Consider the following 18,153-nt stretch of genomic DNA (forward strand, 5'->3'; position numbering starts at 1 on the left):
CAACTCTCTGAGATTCCCTATCTACTCGTCGAGTATCCTCCTTGACTCGACGAGTTACTCCTGGAAGAATCGCGGGGCCACCCCGACTCAACTCGCCGAGTCTGAAGAACAACTCGACGAGTCCCAGTTAATCTTCAAGCTACTCACCGAGTCTGTTCATCGAACTCTGCGAGTCCATGCCATGCAACCACTCAAACTGCATCCTAAGGTCAGAACTGCTTCGACCATTCCTAGGTCTGGCCTTCCTAGGCTGATCCATCACGTAAAGTCCTCATTTCAGTGCTCATGATACACCATATGATTCATAATTTACATTTTGACCTAAGGCATAAGGATTCCAATCCAAAACCTTCATCAATTCCCGAAATGCACAGACATGGGACATTCTGGACCTCCAGAGGTCCCAATACAGGGTTACAATCGACATGGGGACTAGGGTAAGATTCAATCTATTCACAAAAGGGTTCCATAAACCCTAATTCCATAATCACCTCAACATAGCAGAGTATACTCGAATTCTTACCTGGATGATGTATCCTCTGTGTCCCCAATCCTCAGAATGTGACTCCCTTGCTGCTCCTTTAGCCAATCCCTTCTCTTCTTTGCACCACCACTCTTCTATAATCAACAATGGCCTATAATCCTTGCTCCAGATGCACACAATCGATTTAGGGTTCTTCTCAGAAGACTAAAATGAACAATGACGGCCAATAAGTCTCCTTTATACGTCCCAAACCTGAACGGTTAGGGTTTTCGCTAAACAGCGTAGACTCGCCGAGTCCATATCTGGACTCGTCGAGTCCAGTCGCGAACCCGCGACCAAGTCTGCGATCCTACTCGGCGAGTCTGGGCTCCAACTCGCCGAGTCCCCTCTTAAATCACCCCAAAAACATAATTTAACAATACCTGAGATTTCGGGCTGTTACACTTGGTGTTTTGAAGAACACTTGAAGATCTAAGTGAAAATCAAGAATGAATGGATGAATGATGTATAAACACTAGATGATAGGTTATAACAACAAATCAAGTTAAGAAAAACTTATTTTTTCGGAAGATCGGGTGAAGAACGAGATGCTACTTGAGAGAGAATGTTAAGTGTTCTTGAGTGTGGAAGTTGAGAAATGAAAGAAATGGGGAGTAAACTCATGCGTAAGGCACGAGTTTGCGGCGTTATGGGAGTTCACAGCCCAAACTCCCTTTGTTTGGACGTTAACACCTAACTAAGGTGTTGGTGGTTCCATTGTTATCTCGATATTCTACAAATCACTTCCTTTTATCTGTTCGTTTCATGAATAATTAATAAAATACTCGAACGGACTTTAAACCGGCTAAAATTTAGCATAAAAGTATTTAACTTTTAATTGAAGTTCTGTATTGTAGGCTTTGTATGAATGAAAATTTCGGGTTGTCACAACGGAGGTTTTAACAAATTGGCGTCGTTGTCGGGGACACAGTAACAATAATAGTTTTATGCCAAGATCTTCACGTACAGATGATCTAATTTTTTATCCAGAGATTAAGAAGACTGCTAGGAAGCTAAAGAAGGAGGCAAAACATCGGAAGAAACAAGCAGGAACCTTCGCCTCCTCCACCCCCCCCCCCCCCACCACATTATAAAACACCCATACCACAAGGCACTCCCTTGTAGAACAAACCTGAAGCCTCATTTCAACCTTTTCCAAAAGCACCACCTACCTCACATGTTAACAACCCATTCAAAACATACACCTCATCATCTTCAAACAAACCCAAAATCACAGATTCTTCTAAAACCGAAACAAAATCCAACATGAACAAAAATGGAGATGGTGCTAAAAAGACTCTCCGCGAATGGGCAACACAAGAGGTTACCCAACAACCTTTGTGAATCACCTTTCTAAAAGCTCAAAACTTTAAACTCAAATCCGGTTTAATCTATATGTTGCCCCTGTTCCGAGGCCTTGAGAATGAAGACCCTCACAAATTTCTCAAGGAATTCCATGTCATCTATTCTAGAATGAAACCCCATGCAGTTACTGAAGACTAGATCAAACTAAGGGTGTTTCCTTTTTAAGTTCAAGACGCAGCAAAGGAGTGGTTATATGACCTCCTGTCTAGCTCAATAACAAGCTGGAATGAACTCGCCAAACATTTTATAGAGAAATACTTTCCTGAGGCAAAAGTGCCAAACCTACGTAGAGAGATTCTAGGTATAAAGCAAGGAAAAAGAGAGGCTCACCACACTTATTGGGAGCAATTCAAGAAACTACTAGTTTGATGCCTACAACGTGCGATTAGTGATTATTAGTTATATCAGTGTTTTTGCGATGGATTGATACCCATGCAGAGAGGCGACTTATAAATGTCTCAAGTAGAGGGTCACTTTCAGACATGACACCAACAGAGATCCGGACATTGATTGAAAAGATGGCAAATGAATCAAAGCATTCGGCAACTGAAGAAGAGTGGTACCCTGACCAGACAAGAGGAGTCAAAGAGATGAGTAATGGCCACCTGGAATCTCAGATTTTAGAATTGACTAAGGCTGTCCTTTTATTGTAAAAAGAAAAAGATATTAAGCTAAAATTCAAACCTTGCGGGATCTGCTCCAAAACCTGGCACCCAACATATATGTGCCCACTACTTCAAGAAGATACTGAATTAGTTCAAGCTATGGGAGGATTTCAGCAAAGGCCATTTGATCAACATCGCAACAACCAAGCTTGAGGAGGATCTTAAAACAACAATTTTCAGCCAAGACCTCAATAGAAGTTTCAGCAACGAAACCAATACCAAGATTCACCTGGATTTCAACAACCTTGCCAGCAAAATCAGCACCAAAACAACTTATAGCAACCACTTATTCGGTCAAAATTGAGTAGTTCTAGCATTTCTTTGGAAGACATTGTTAAAAGTCTTGCTACCAGTACCCAAGCTTTTCAGAATGAAACCAAGTCTAGCATCAAAAATCTGGAGCAACAGGTACCAAAACTCGTGAACTCTATGAGAAAACTGGAACCACAAACGCAAGAAAAATTCCCATCCCATACTGAGAAAAACTTAAAGCACAATGCTTGTGTTGTCACTCTCAGAAGTGGTAAAAACTACAAAGGACCAGACCAGCAAGAAGATGAGGAAGAAGAGATCGCAGTTGAGCAAGAATATGAGGCAACTAAAGAGGTGCAGAAAAAAGATAGACATGTTGAATCTAAGGTAAAAATTACTCAATCTCCTTTTCCCTCAAGACTGAAAAAACACGAAAAAAAGAAAAGGAAGACAAAGATATTATGGATTTCTTTAGAAAGGTTGAGGTAAATATTCGCCTTCTTGATGCCATTAAACAACTACCCCGATATGCTAAATTTTTAAAAGAGTTATGTACTTCAAAAAGAAAATTAAAAGGAAACAAAACAGTTAAATTAAGTGAGAATGTTTCAGCTGTTTTACGAAAAAGGCTACCCCCAAAGTGTAAGGATCTAGAAGTATTTATTGTTCCTTGCAAGTTGGGGAACCTTTCAGTGCCATGAGCTATGTTGGACTTAGAAGCTTCTATAAATGTTTTTTCTGTATTCACTTTTTAAAACTATCGGGGTAGGGCCATTAAAAAAAGGAGTCATCATTCAGTTAGCTGATCCTTCTTTGGTGCACTCAAAAGGTGTGCTGGTAGACGTTTTGGTTCAAGTGAATGAACTTATATTCCCATCTGATTTCTATGTTTTAGATATGGGAGATGACAACTCACCAAATTCAGCTTCCATTCTTTTAGGGAGACCATTTTTAAAAACTGCCAAAATGAAAATACATGTTTATGATGGTACCCTTTCAATGGAATTTGATGGTGAAGTTATCAACTTGAATATTTATGACATAATGTGTTATCCTGATGATGTTTCAGCCATTAATTTCATTGATGTAATTGAACCACTATCTGCAAAATATTTTGAGATTGCTAACCATGAATCACTAGCATTAGTGCTCCACAGAAATATGTATATTAATGCAACTCAGGTTTTATCAGAAAATTATGTCGTTGATAGCGAAGTTCAAGACATGTCACCTCATATGGACTAGCAGAGAAAGTTAAGGTATGGTACCCAGACTCTTAAATTACCAGTTTCTAAATCCAAACTTTTTCCTTCTGTGGTGCAAGCCCCCATCTTGGAGTTGAAGACACTTCCAGAACACCTGAAATTGGCATACCTTGGAGAAAAAGAAACACTACCAGTCATTATATCCAACAAGTTGTCAGAAAAAGAAGAGTCAGAACTGATAAGGATTCTAAAGGAGTATAAAAGCGTGATTGGGTGGACTATTGCAGACATCAAACGACTCAGCCCATCTCTCTGTATGCATAAAATTTTGATGGAAGAAGATTATAAGCCATCACGGGAAGCCCAATGCAGATTAAACCCACCAATGATGGAGGAGGTTAAAAAAGAAGTTATGAATTTAATGGATGCTAGGATGATATACCCAATATTTGACAGCAAATGGGTCAGGCTAGTTCAATTCGTACCAAAGAAGGCTGGAGTGACAGTGGTAGAGAACAAAGAAGGGGAGTTGGTTCCCACTCGGTTCAGAACGGATGGTGCGTTTGTATCGATTATAGAAAATTAAACGTAGCCACCCGGAAAGATCATTTTCCTCTCCCATTTATAAATCAGATGCTAGAGAGGCTTGCTGGAAAATCTCACTACTGCTGCTTGGATGGATTTTTAGGTTTCCATCAGATTGCAGTTGCTCCGTAAGACCATGAGAAAACAACCTTCACCTGCCCATTTGGGACATTCACGTATAGGCATATGCCCTTTGGACTCTGCGACGCACCTGCTACCTTTCAAAGGTGTACGGTTAGCAACTTTTCTGAATATGTCGAAAATACCATGGATGATTTTAACGTCTATGGAGACTTCTTTGATATTTGTTTGAAAAACCTCACAAAAAATTTGCAAAGATGTATTGAAACAGACTTGGTCTTAAATTTTGAAAAATGTCACTTTATGGTTGACCAAGGTCTGATTCTGTGTCATATTGTTTCAAAAAGAGGTTTGGAAGTCGACAAAGCAAAAATAGATTTTATAAAAACCTTACCCAACCCAAAAAATGTCCGGGAAGTGTCTTCTTTTCTTGGTCATGTAGATTTTTACAGGAGGTTTATAAAAGACTTTTCGAAGATATCAGTTCCCATGTGCCAGTTACTGCAAAAAGATGTTGAATTTGACTTCAATGAAGACTGCAAGAAGGCTTTTGATGTGATGAAAAATTTTCTTACTTCTGCTCCCATTATTCAGCCCCCAGATTGGAGTTTACCATTCGAGATAATGTGTAACGCCAGTAACATTACTGTTGGAGCTGTTTTAGGACAGAGAAAAGACCGTGTTCCCCACGTTATATATTACACATCAAAAACTTTGGACAGCGCCCAAGAAAATTACTCCACCATAGAAAAAGAGTTATTGAAATTGTTTTTGCAATAGAAAAATGCAGACAATATCTGTTGGGCACAAAAGTTATAATCTTTTCTGATCACGCAGCTATCCGACACCTTCTTGCCAAAAAAGACTCAAAGCCAAGGTTGATCATATGGATTTTGCTACTACAGGAATTTGATATAGAGACCAGGGACAAAAGCGGGAGACAAAATTTGGTGGCTGATCAGTTGAGTCGACTCGCTCCACCTGATGACCCGACACCGATTCGCGAAAAATTTCCTGACGAGCATCTATTCGCTATGTAGAACCCTCCTTGGTTTGCTGATATAGCAAACTACTTGGTCTCCAGAGAACTCCCTTCAGATCTTACCCGGGCCCAGAAAGATAAATAAAGAAGGAAACGAAAAGATATGGCTAGGACGAGCCGTATTTATGGAAACATTGTGTTGATCAGGTGATTAGAAGATCTGTGGCTCAAGACAAAGTCAATTCAATTCTAAATTTCTGCCATTCAAAAGCTTGTGGAGGGCATTATGGTCCACAATGAACCGCACGCAAGGTCTTGGACAACGGTGTTTATTGGCCTCATATTTTTTGTGACTCTTTTCTGTTTTGCAAAACTTATGAAAGGTTCCAAATGTCTGGGTCATTAATATCTTGGAATCAAATGCCACTTACCCCAATCTTAGTATGTGAAATCTTTGATGTTTAGGGTATAGACTTCATGGGTCCGTTTCCGCCATCTTTTGGGTTTGTGTATATCTTACTTGCTGTGGACTACGTGTCCAAATGGGTCGAGGAAAAAGTTACACGAACAGAAGATGGCAAGGTTGTAGTTGCTTTTGTCAAGACAAACATATTCGCAAGGTTTGGACACTGAAAGCCATTATTAGTGATCGGGGTACACATTTCTGCAACCATACCCTTGAAGCAGTTCTCAAGAAATCTTGTGTCACACATCGGGTATCCACAACATATCACCTACAAAGCAACGGGCAGACAGAAGCTTCAAACAGACAGATCCAAGGCATTATAGAGAAAACCATTAATCCGGTCAAGAAAGATTGGAGTATTCGATTGGATGATGCGTTATGGGCTCACCAGACAGCATATAACACTTCTATCGACATGTCACCATATCGAATTGTTTTTGGCAAACCATGTAGATTACTGGTTGAATTGGACCATCGAGCATATTGGGCTCTCAAAAATTTGAATATGAGCATGGATGAAGCTTGTAATAAAAGAAGGTTGGATACCCAAGAGATAGAAGAAATCTGGAACGATGCTTACGAGAACGAAGCAATCTATAAGGAGAAGACAAAAGCATTTCACGACAAGATGATCTCGCGAAAGCTATTCAGTACCGGTCAAAAGGTTCACTTATATTATTCTCGTTTCAAAGTTATTTCCGGTAAATTGAGGTCTCATTGGGTGGGACCTTTTATTGTTACTAAAGTGTTTGATAATGGTCCATTAGAAATTAAAAGTGAACAAACAGGAAAGATTTTCAAGGTAAATGGTCATCGTCTCAAACCATTCTATAAAAGGTTCCAAGTTGAAAATGAAGAAGTGGAGGTCGTCGAGGTCCTGACTTACCGTGATTGAGAAAATCAAGTAACATTGTCGAGCCAACGACAGTAAAAACGGACAGCTTACCGGGAGGCAACCCGGGCGTTTTTTTTTTTTTTTTGGTTTTGGTTTTTTTTTGTTAACTTAATTTCATTTTTGTGTGTTTTTAGATACTTAGGTCGTCTCTTTTTAACTGAATCATGTTTTTCATACATAAAGGAACAGAGAGGATTTGAAAATTTTTGGAAAAATCAATTGTTCTGGTACATGCGATCGAAGGTCTAGTAACTGCGATTGCAAGCTGTGTTTTTTCGGACGCAGGAGATCATCAAGGATTTTCGGAACGATTTTTGATGAAAAAGGACTTTATGTGATCTCAGGTTATCCCTATGCGATCGCATGTTTTCATGTTTTTAAGAATATCGCATCCTCGAGTATTTTATAACAGAAATCAAACAATTTTTTAAAAGTTGCGATCGCAACTTATATAAATGCGATCGTATGTATCTAATTTTCTGAACCTTGACATTTTTCTCATCTTAAAACACCTAAATCCATCACTTTTTAAAAACCTGTGATCGCATAGGCACAAGTTGCGATCGCAACTTGCTATTTTCCTATAAATACTAGCCGTAGGCTCATTTGTAATTCACCACAACTCAAAAATTCTCTCAGTATTCCGTCTTTTTTTCGAATTCTCTCACCAAAAACCACACAGATCGCTTGTTTTTCATCCAAATCAAGCACAAAAGGTATCAATCTCTTCAATTTTACTTCTACTACATCTTTACGGTAAAGAAATCATGATTCCACGGTTGAAATTCTTCAATAATCTCTTTTTCTTCATTTTGAAATTTCAATTTTTGTGAGTTTCTTTTTCAGATCTACGCTCTGTTAGCACTCCGCAGGCCCCGAAAACTTGAAACTTTTGTTCTGGACACAATTCAGAAGAATTTCATCCGAACGGAATTTCAAAACATAGAACTTTTTCAAACGGGAAAAATATACTGCTGTTGAGCGCACAGTTAGGTGTATTCTTTCTGAAACTGAACTCTTTTGTTTTGTCATATATTTATGAGGGCTTGCATATCCACTATGGGAGTAGTTAGAAAAAAATTGCTTGATTATTGTTTATCTGGAAATTGTGCCTGATTTGTCCCAGTTTTTTACTTGAAAAATGCCTCCTAGACCTACCCGTTCTCACATAAATGTTGACACTCTAGACCCGTCATACATTGTTCAGGCGGACAATATGACTGTAGATTTAGGTTCACATGCCACATTTGACTGTTACCAGCGTGTTCTCTACCGCGAGATTTTACCATAAGCCTGGGCCCCCATCCGTACGTTAATGCAGGAACTCCATATCTACGATGGTGTTCGTGCTCTTTTTCCTAATATTGGCTAAGAGCGTCTTTTATCTGTGGATTTCCCCACATGTCCCTTACTCACCCGAGAGTTCTTAGCTACCGTTAGTGAAGTAAACCAAGAGGGAAATGTTGTCTTTTGTTGTTTTAGCACCCCACACTCTATCCACATCGACCAGTTGTGTGCCTTTTTCCGCACACCCATCACCAACCTATCCCAGTCCACCGCCGCCTTCAATGTGCGCGATTTTTGGAACTCCATCACAGGATTGGCATTTTACGAGGCGTCGTGATCCTTTCAGACTAGTATTGTCCATCCAATTCTGAAAATTGCATTGAAAATTATACGCAATATTATTTACACACAATTTGAGACCACTAAAGCCAGCAAAGCCGAGCTTTTCCTTTTATGGTGCATGATCACCGAGTCGTACCGCTCTCATTTTGGTGTTCTAATCATCAAAAGATTCAATAGGGTTAAAAACCTCAACACTAGTGGTGCCATTCGTTGTAGCGATCTAATTACAGTCACTGTTCGCAACGTCTCGGAGCAATCTCTTCTGGAGTACACCTTCTTTTCGTGTGAATACTTTCATATGACTCTGCAAAACCTTCGGGCAATGCACATTTTACATTCCGCCCCAGGTGGGAATGTCTGGATGTTAAGATGATCCACTTATTTCAATATCACTAGTCCTGATGACATCACTCTCGCTAATCCCATTAGCAAGACTATATGGATTCTTCCATCGAACATTCCACCACGTCTTTGCCCACGCAGGTCACATCAGGCACCCGCGCATCCGCATTCTGACCAACCATCTTCATCCACTATACACCCTAATTACACGGACGCCACCGTACTCTCCTATAGCCAGCCTGATCCCATGTAGACTGACTTACAGGAGGAGCCCCAGCCCACCCAACTACCTCACCTTGACCTCAACTCCCCCTTTCACATACCAGCACTATCTTGACATCCGCCAGCATATTGCTGCCCTTCAGTAGAGTATGACTGCTCTCCGCCTAGATTACCATCTTTATAGTACCCAGATTTCCGGGTTCTGTGACGAGGTCTTAGGTTATCGTGAGCATTTCACTGACTTTCACTTGGAGTTCTTCTGTCGCTTCCCATCCTCACCTGAGTAGTCATTTTCCACTCATCTCTAAGCATTGAGGACAATGCTTAATTTGAAGCTTGGGGAGGGGATTTGTTATCCGTTTGTAAAAAAAGTTTTTTTTTTGAAAAAAAAAATTAAAATTTTAAAAAAGTTTTAAAAAATCCAAAAAGATTTTTAATTTATGTTTTTTTATTTGTCATTTTTCTTCCTAAATTTTTATTTAAAAAAAAAAAAAGAAAAAAATTATTGTCATTTTGTTGCATTTTGATTTAAAAAAAATGATGACACTCTTTACATACGATAGCTCCATGAAGTGGGATATTGAGAATTAAAAATGAAAAAAAAAAGTTGAAGCAACCTGATTGCTATTGGAAGTATAGAATCAGCTGTCATAACTAGAGGACCCAAAACACCATGATTTGAGACCTCGACCTTAGATAATAAAAAAATGGCGTACTGAAACATTTTTTGGGTGGTAATAACAACTTTAGGATGATTTGTTTTTGAATGTTTAAAAAGAATCTTTATTCACAACTCTAGACCCACAGAACATGGCCCTATTTGTTGACACGCGTTACCCTTGCGGTAATAGACAGCTTAAGTATCAGATCCATACAGTCAAAGAAAGAAGAAAGGGTACAACGTTATATCAAATATCCAAAACAAGAATTTCAAGCGCTCAATTGAAGAAATTTAAAGAAATTCCAAAAAAAAAAGATTGAATAATTCAAGCTCAAAACGATGTTACAATTCCAAGTTCAATCAAATTAGAAGTCGTTTCAAAGTCATATTCGGCGAATAAAGAATTGTGTGATATGATACCTGTGGCTCTCAAAAAAGTGAAAGCATAGAGCTCGGGATCCTACAGGGGTCGTGAAGGGCTTTGAGCATTCTAACACTCCTATGGTGTACATGCAACCCTATAAACCTTGGATCTATGTTTTCTCTATTATACATGCAAATAAGAACTTTCTAAGGCTTTAATCCTAACTAGCATACTATGAAGCCCCTACACTACAAACTTCTAGTTAGATGACATACCTTTTGATGTAGCTCGATGTCATCAAGTTTTAAGAGCTTAGCCCCAATAGTGTGGAAGCCTCAAGTGGAATCACTAATCACCAAAACACCTTGGAAGACTTTGAGAATAAGAATGCTTTGGTTTTCTCTAGTGAAATCGGCTAGCCCTTTTAGTGTACCCACACTACTGCCAATTTCACCAACCAAGGACATCTTTATATAGTATGGAGACTAGGGTTAAACCCATGACCTTTCATTTCATATGATCCATGGGTTAAACACTCCATGGACTATCCATGAAAGCTTAGCCCAACCTAAATGAACATCGCCCATTCCATATATATAAGAGTCCATATTTAATTAGTTCATTTTGATCACTTAATTAATTATAAATTAATTCTTGATCAATACTAATTAAATAATATGATTATATATTAATATATAAGAACTTATAATATATTAATATAAATCATAAATATACTATTCTAAAAAGACTATCCATATAAATTGGGTCGGTGCAGTGCAACCCAAATGGACCATGTCGGGTTGAGTCAAGTACATACAAAATATAGTTATGGACTTAGACATTAATCCAACAGTCTCCGACTTGGATAAGTCTAAAATATTATTGAGTATGACTTCAAAACCTAACTGGCAATCGTAGCTCTTAAAGCCGTTGTCGAGCACTGATCTTTGCCAATGACTTTGTTCATAAGATAAGGGATCATATATTCCTCCATTCTAGATATCATATGGACTGAGACATGGATTATAATCATTCTCTCAGTCCATTTGTTGTTTCCCGATTTCCGATTCATGACGACTAACTGATTGAACAAATCAAATCAGTCCTGGCTTGGCCAAGCACTCACATGTGTCATCATTAAATCATCGAGGGGCCCACAGATATGGCTTTTATCCTGAAGGTAAAAGGAATGGATAAACTTCGACTCATATGGCTTGTTCTGCTACTTTTTGAATCATACACAAAGGCACGTTTTATGACATCGAGTTACCAATGCGTTTTTGTGCAATCAATGTACTATCAACTCATAGTAACAACTCATATCTCTAGGTTTGAAGAATATAAGATATTTTCGTCTCATGATCACTCGTGATAAAATCCATGAAGTGATTCAAATGAGCGCGGGTTGAATCCAATACTCAGAAGTTATGAGCACTCATGAGTGTTGTAGCACATCTTTGTCCACCAACTTGGACCTCTACAAGCCAACCCATGACAGTCTTGATTCATATCTATTTCCAACATATGACCTACTTTGGATGGTTTGAATAACTTAGTCATTCCGAAAGAATAACTTAGTTATTATGGAAGTCAAAACATGCAAAGTGAAACACAAGAATAAATGAATCTAATATGGTATCAAAACCTATGAATATAAATAAAACACTTTTCATTTATCACCATACTGATTACTTATTATTCATTGTTTCGGTTTTATCAACTTTATACTTGAATTAAAATACTAGGTGTCCCATGCTCCAAGGATGTACACTATGTTTTTCTAAACAATAGCTTTGCCATACACCAAGTATGAACTATATGTTTGTCTATGATCCTTTTCTTTGTGAACTAGATCAATTGAACATAATTTCAGTGATTCTCTTTTCACACTCCCAAATCCTTGTCTTAAATGTAAGAATTCCAGATTCCTATCATTTATCAAAATTTGTTTAGGTTTTAAAATTATATGCATTGTTCCTCTTGTAATGATTATGCACAAAGCCACAAAGACTTCACAACAATCATTACAGAGTATTCTAATGGAGAGCAATTCCATGGAAACGATGTCTCAGATTCAAAGCGCATTCCTTTGAACATGCTTCTTGCATTAAGTTTCTTTAACCTTACAGATATTTCTTCCACCTATGAATATAACTCTATATTCCCATTTTGACTACCACTTCTGAACAAGAGTTGCCTCTTTTCAGACTATGTCAATATGGTCCTTCCAATATTAACAGCATACTTCTAACTGTCCTTGAGCAACCAATCTTTAGTAAACCTTAGATTGTCCTCGACAATTGCTTAATCACTTTAGTCATATCCAATTCTAGACATTTTATTCCTTAATCCCCCAAGGCATTTGGAAAATTCAAAAAGGATAAATATTATAGCACATGTAATCGATCTTGTACCCAAAATAAATGGGACACGATTCATGATGTTTCACATAAAGACATGGTTCTAGACTAGTCTTTTGCCGTAATAATTTTTGTTTGCCATATTCTCAAATTTTGACTATGAAAAGGGATGCCGTAATCATAATCGAATTTTGAGAACGCAATATATAGAATTTTCTTAAGCTGAACCAATCCAACATGAAATTTATATATATATTCTTGACTGAAGGTGATTAAAATCTCAATATAAGCTCTTTAGAATGATTATAATCTCAATCTAAGCTGTTTAGAATTGAAATGAAGTATAATTTTCTCTCCCTTAATTATAGCAAAACAACTTTTTCCCAGTTGAGACCTTTTGTTTTCAATAATTAACATTGCTAACTTGCAACCTTTATCATAATTATCATGTTCCCACTAACATGATGATTATTAGCATACCACTTATGCTCCCACTAGCGTTGACATGTACTCTAAAATCAACTGAACTTCTAGGAAAAACAATACTTTATTGACTTTCTTACCAAAGTTCAGATTTCTGATACTAGATTTCTTTGATAAAGCTTTATCAAAATTATACACCTTATCTTAGATAGCTCACAGGTGTGTCTAAAATATTTCAGAACTATGAAAAGGGATGCCGTAATCATAGTCCCAATTGCTTAGACCTTTTTCCATTTCTCATAAGTCAATTTTAGTGTGCCGGTTAACCACGCACACTCCACTAATGACTTTGAGAACTGCAAATATCATAATTACTATCTACTTAAAATCTACTTAGTGAAAGAGTTTCCTTACCATCATTTTCATGAATCAAAGAGAAACCTTATGACACTTAGATTTTATGGTATATGTGTTCTTATCCACGTGAATTTGTCAAAACATAATCACAAGACTAGGTTAGTGAAAAATCCTAAATCATATGGATTGAACTTGTCTCTTGCTCCGAAGCACAAAGTGCCTGCAAAAATTAGTGAGATGTGGAGTTTTTAGGCTCCAAGTTATGTTTTAAAATAAAGGCACTAGTCTTGGGTTTTGGTAGTGATTTTTGAGCAACAGATTGTTAGGAAGTTTTGTTCCTAGATTCCATAGGAAACAAGCAGAAGGTCATGGTCCTTTCATCCATCTAGTAATCATACTCAATGACATGAGATTTTGGAACAAGTTTTTTGGACTTTGAACTTGCGGAGTAGTGGTAACTACTATATCTTTCAGAATTATCACATCTTTGTGTGATTTGATTTTCCAAACAAGGTTTTGTTTTGAAGATTTTGGAAAAATTGTTTTCTTAACACTTTTAGCTTTGATTGATAGCACATTTTGGTTTGTAGAGTGAGCTTTAAAAATTGTACCATCATCTTTGGCAATGAAAACAGGTGAAACAGTCTCAGGTGAGTTGATCTGGACAGATTTGGTGGTTACACTTGACCTTTTTGGAATGGGAATGTCCACTTTCTTTTGTTCTACAGGACTAGGAGGATTGGAAGGCCTCTTAAGAATCTTAGTGGGTATGAAGGAGTTTTGACTAGGAGTTGAAAAATGACAATTCTGAGATACACTCCTTTTGGAGTTCTCTAGGAATCTGGAATTTTGTCTCGACTTAACTTCCTTTTTTAGAGCATTTTTGGCTTCTTGTTTAGGACTAATGACATCTTTTCGGTTCAAGGAGGGTTTCTTTCTTTGTTCAGATGTTAAATTGGAATTCGGACCATTTGAAGGATTGCCAAACTTAGGCTTGATAGGCACTAAAGTTGTTTAAAGGTTACCATGGAGTTTGATTCACAAGAATCAGAGGAAACATGACTTGTAGTTTCAAAGTTATCATCTAAGGATGCCCATGCAAGCTCAGAAGTAACAGGTTCAGTTGTCACTGGAGGAATTTCTTCAACAACACAGTTGTTAGGAGGATTGTGTTTTGGAACATGATCTACATAATTTGAAACACTATGGTGGAATTTCGTGGTCTGATTCAGGTCCAAGTTTGTCAGAGGCGGAAATGGCATGGAATCAGGACACTTGGCAGAAATATCTCAGAGGCGGAAATGGCGTGGAATCAGGTCCAAGTTTGTCAGAGGCGGAAATGGCGTGGAATCAGGAATCAACGAAGCAAAGTGGTCGGAAGTCTCAGGAAGGGGTGATAAAGGAGAAACAAAAATATCTGAATGTTTGCGGTTCGGAACCTCTCCCATAAAAGTCAAGTTTTGTAACTCCTTCAAGGGACTAACTATTGGTTTTGGAAATTCTCTTCCATGTTCAGGAGCTTTGGACCAAGGATGACGAAAGTTATGTTTCATCATTTTATTTGCTTCGAGCAAGTCAGTAGAATTATGCAAATCATCGATTTTTGCATTAAGACGTTTGTTATCCGAAATCAAAACATTTCTTTCAGAATAAGTGATTTCACATTTGTCTTTAAGAATGATACATTTATCTTGTGACATTACAAGTTCTCGCTATAAAGACTCTATTTTTAATTTCTTATCCTCGAAAAGTAACCTATGACGACTTAATTCACAGTCCTTCTTCTCACTGGCTTCTATGGCTGACTCATAGGCTCTATAGATGGTGTTCATATCTGTTTGGATTTGGGTCAGATAAGATTCACAAAGATTCATATCAAAATTATTATCAGTAGTCATAGATGTTACCTGCTTAACGATGCTTCGATCTGGTCGATCGTTGGTGGCTATGTAGCAGTAGTTTGGTTCAGCAACGTTCTCTTGATCTTCATCTTCTGACCCTGAGGACCAATAGCCTTCATTACATTCAATGGTTTGTCTCGCCATCAAACACATGTTTCTTCTAGTAGTCATTGTTGGATTAATGTCTAAGTCCATAACTATATTTGGTAAGACTTGACCCGACCCGGCATGGTCCATTTGGGTTGCATACCATCATGCACTTGAATGAGAGAAATAAGACACTTATGGTTATTAATATATTATAAGTTCTAGTATATTAATAATAAGAATAATAAGATTATTTAATTAGTATTGATCAAGAATTAATCTAGGATTAATTAAGTGATCAAAAGAAGACTAATTAAATATATGGGTTGATTGTGTAAATCATCCATACTTGTATAGTGGGCTAATGCTCCATGGATAATCAAGTTGGGCTAAAATCCATAGGATGGTCCATGGATGCTCCATGGTGTATTTGTACCCATGGATCCAAGGAAATGGAAAGCCATGACAATTAAGAGTTTACCCTAATTGTGTAACTATATAAGCATCTTATTATTGAGGAAAAATCGGCCACTAGTGTGAGTGAAGAAAGGGCTAGCCGATTTTGAAGAGTGTAGAATTCTCTCAAATCATTCCAAGTGTTTTGATGATTGTGATTCCATTTGAGGTGTCACACTTGGGGCACTAGGCACTCAAGCTTCATGAAGACTTTCTACATCAAAGAGGTATGTATTCTATCTTGCTATAGTCATTGTTTTGTATGCTAGATTAGGATAATACCTTGGAAGTTCTTATTTGCATGTATAATAGAGAAAACATAGATCCAAGGTATTTAGGGTTGCATGTACACTTAGGAAGTGTTAGAATGCTCAAAACCCAACAGTGGTATCAGAGCCACGGGTTGTTTTCTGTTATATTGATGCAAATATTTTATTTTCAAAGTTGAAAAAAAAAGGAAAAAAAAAACATGAAGTTTGTCAAATTTTACGATAATTACTTGTTCTTGTGAAAAACTAATTATTTGTAAAATTTGGATAATTTGCTTTATGAGTTGAATTAGGTCAAATTTAATAAAAGATAAAATAATATGATTATTTTATTAGTTTTAAAAGTTTGATCTAAAGAGTTTTATTTTTTGAAACCTCCATAAGTTATGGATATGAAAAGGTTTTAAAAAAAAAAATGATTCAAAGTTGTTTTGGAGTTACAAAATTTGGTGTTAATGTTTTAAAGGATTACATAACTTAAGAATAAGTTATGGATCACCAAAAGTTTTTTGTGTTATCTTGTTTTATGAGTGAATTTAGATTAATGATGAAAATTATGTGATAGTTGGTTTTAATCCAAATTAATCTAAGAATTGATTCTAAAATGTGTTTTTGTAACTTGTCCTCAAGTTATATGAAAAGTCACATTTAAGAATCATAAAACTCATAAAAATTGGCAAAGGTTACAAAAAATGAAGAGTCTAGTTCTAATTAAAAGGTTTTATGACTCCATAACTTGTCCTCAAGTTATGGAGGACCAAGAGTCTCTTCATTTAATAAAATAAAATAAAATAAAAAAAGGTGTAACCTTAATTAATTCCATAAGTTATAAAATAAAGAAAAGTTAATTCTTTTATTAGTTTAAAGTCTTCCATAACTTGTCCTCAAGTTATGGAACTTGAAGAGTTTTTGGATTAAAACTACTTTAAACACATAAGTTATGGAATTAATTAGTTTTGAATAGTTTCAAAACTTGCCCTCAAGTTTTGGAATTTGTAAAGTTTTCACTTATGAATACTTTAATTCCAAGTTAGCCCTTAGAATTTTAAAAGTTAAAATTCAACCCTTATACTTTATAATATTATAAGTTAATAATATATATATATATATATATATATATATATATATATATATATATATATATATGTATAAGAGTAAAGTCAGTCTTACCGCTAGTACGCCTCATTCACGAAGCCGGTCTATAAGGTGGGTATAAGGTTGTTGCCTATAAAATGGCAACTTAATGGGTGTCCACTCTCACCCACCGCTTGCTTGACTGGTGGAGGGTCGTTAGCCGAACGGGTTTGACAGGACTAGAATTCTCCCTTCATTAAAAGTATTAATGATAATACTAAGTAACTAAACTCTTAATAATACCCAATCTTAGTTACTTAGGAAAAATGTGAATAAGGTGCTAACCCATGAAATTACACTTTACACTTTGTCTAAGTCATTAGTGGAGCGTGTGTGGTTAACCGGCACACTAACTTGGACTTAACAAGGTAGGTAAAGGGTGACTTAATATTTATCATAGTATCGATGGAGCGTGTGTGGTTAACCGGCACATCGGTTGAAGGGTAATTTATTAAGGGTACCAAGTAATTTGCATGGTTACTTCACACCTTGTTTTGTGATCCTCGGCATCCCAGTCACAAAACCTGAAGGGCACACTCGAGATTGAAACATGCCTTTGAAAAGTTCAATGAATCTCAAAGATCTAGGAGTTTCAAAACCAATTAAAACCTAATAATACATTTCGTTTATCTTGGTGGAAATTGGTGAATCGTCATTCACCTACCTTCAAATATTTTATAGCTTGGATTACGGCATACCTCTTCTAAGTTATAAAATAGTTTGTTGGGTCCTAGCCTTAATATTTCATATTGGGTGTCATATTAAGGACTTAAGATCAACTATCTTGAATATCTCCCAAAAGATGTCTGTAATAGACACCTATGATCTTCCCAAATCTAGTGAAACAAGGTTTCCTAAATGAAGATGATGTCCTTTGGAAATCATACTTCTTTCACCTCCTCCAATTATTCTCCCCAACCCACAAGTTC

The 18,153-nt window shown here is 36.9% G+C and overlaps 1 protein-coding gene across 1 annotated transcript; it reads left to right on the forward strand.

The window, feature by feature from the left end:
• The first annotated feature begins 6,200 nt into the window (after positions 1-6,200).
• On the forward strand, positions 6,201-7,180 carry LOC145096278 (uncharacterized). The gene is made up of 2 exons (XM_079034030.1): positions 6,201-6,926; positions 7,154-7,180. The coding sequence occupies exons 1-2, from the start codon at positions 6,201-6,203 to the stop codon at positions 7,178-7,180; spliced, it is 753 nt and encodes a 250-aa protein (XP_078890156.1).
• The last annotated feature ends 10,973 nt before the right edge of the window (positions 7,181-18,153 follow it).

This window comes from Lactuca serriola, chromosome 3 (genome assembly GCF_051521515.1).
Source record: "Lactuca serriola cultivar US96UC23 chromosome 3, Lser_US96UC23_V15, whole genome shotgun sequence".
NCBI classification, from domain to species: domain Eukaryota; kingdom Viridiplantae; phylum Streptophyta; class Magnoliopsida; order Asterales; family Asteraceae; genus Lactuca; species Lactuca serriola.

Bases quoted from the DNA above. Each gene is read 5' to 3' on its own strand.
- LOC145096278 (XM_079034030.1), top strand. From the start codon at position 6,201: ATGGGTCGAGGAAAAAGTTACACGAACAGAAGATGGCAAGGTTGTAGT. The intron at 6,927-7,153 runs GTAAATGGTCAT...GTGTGTTTTTAG, and splicing joins AAACAGGAAAGATTTTCAAG to ATACTTAGGTCGTCTCTTTT.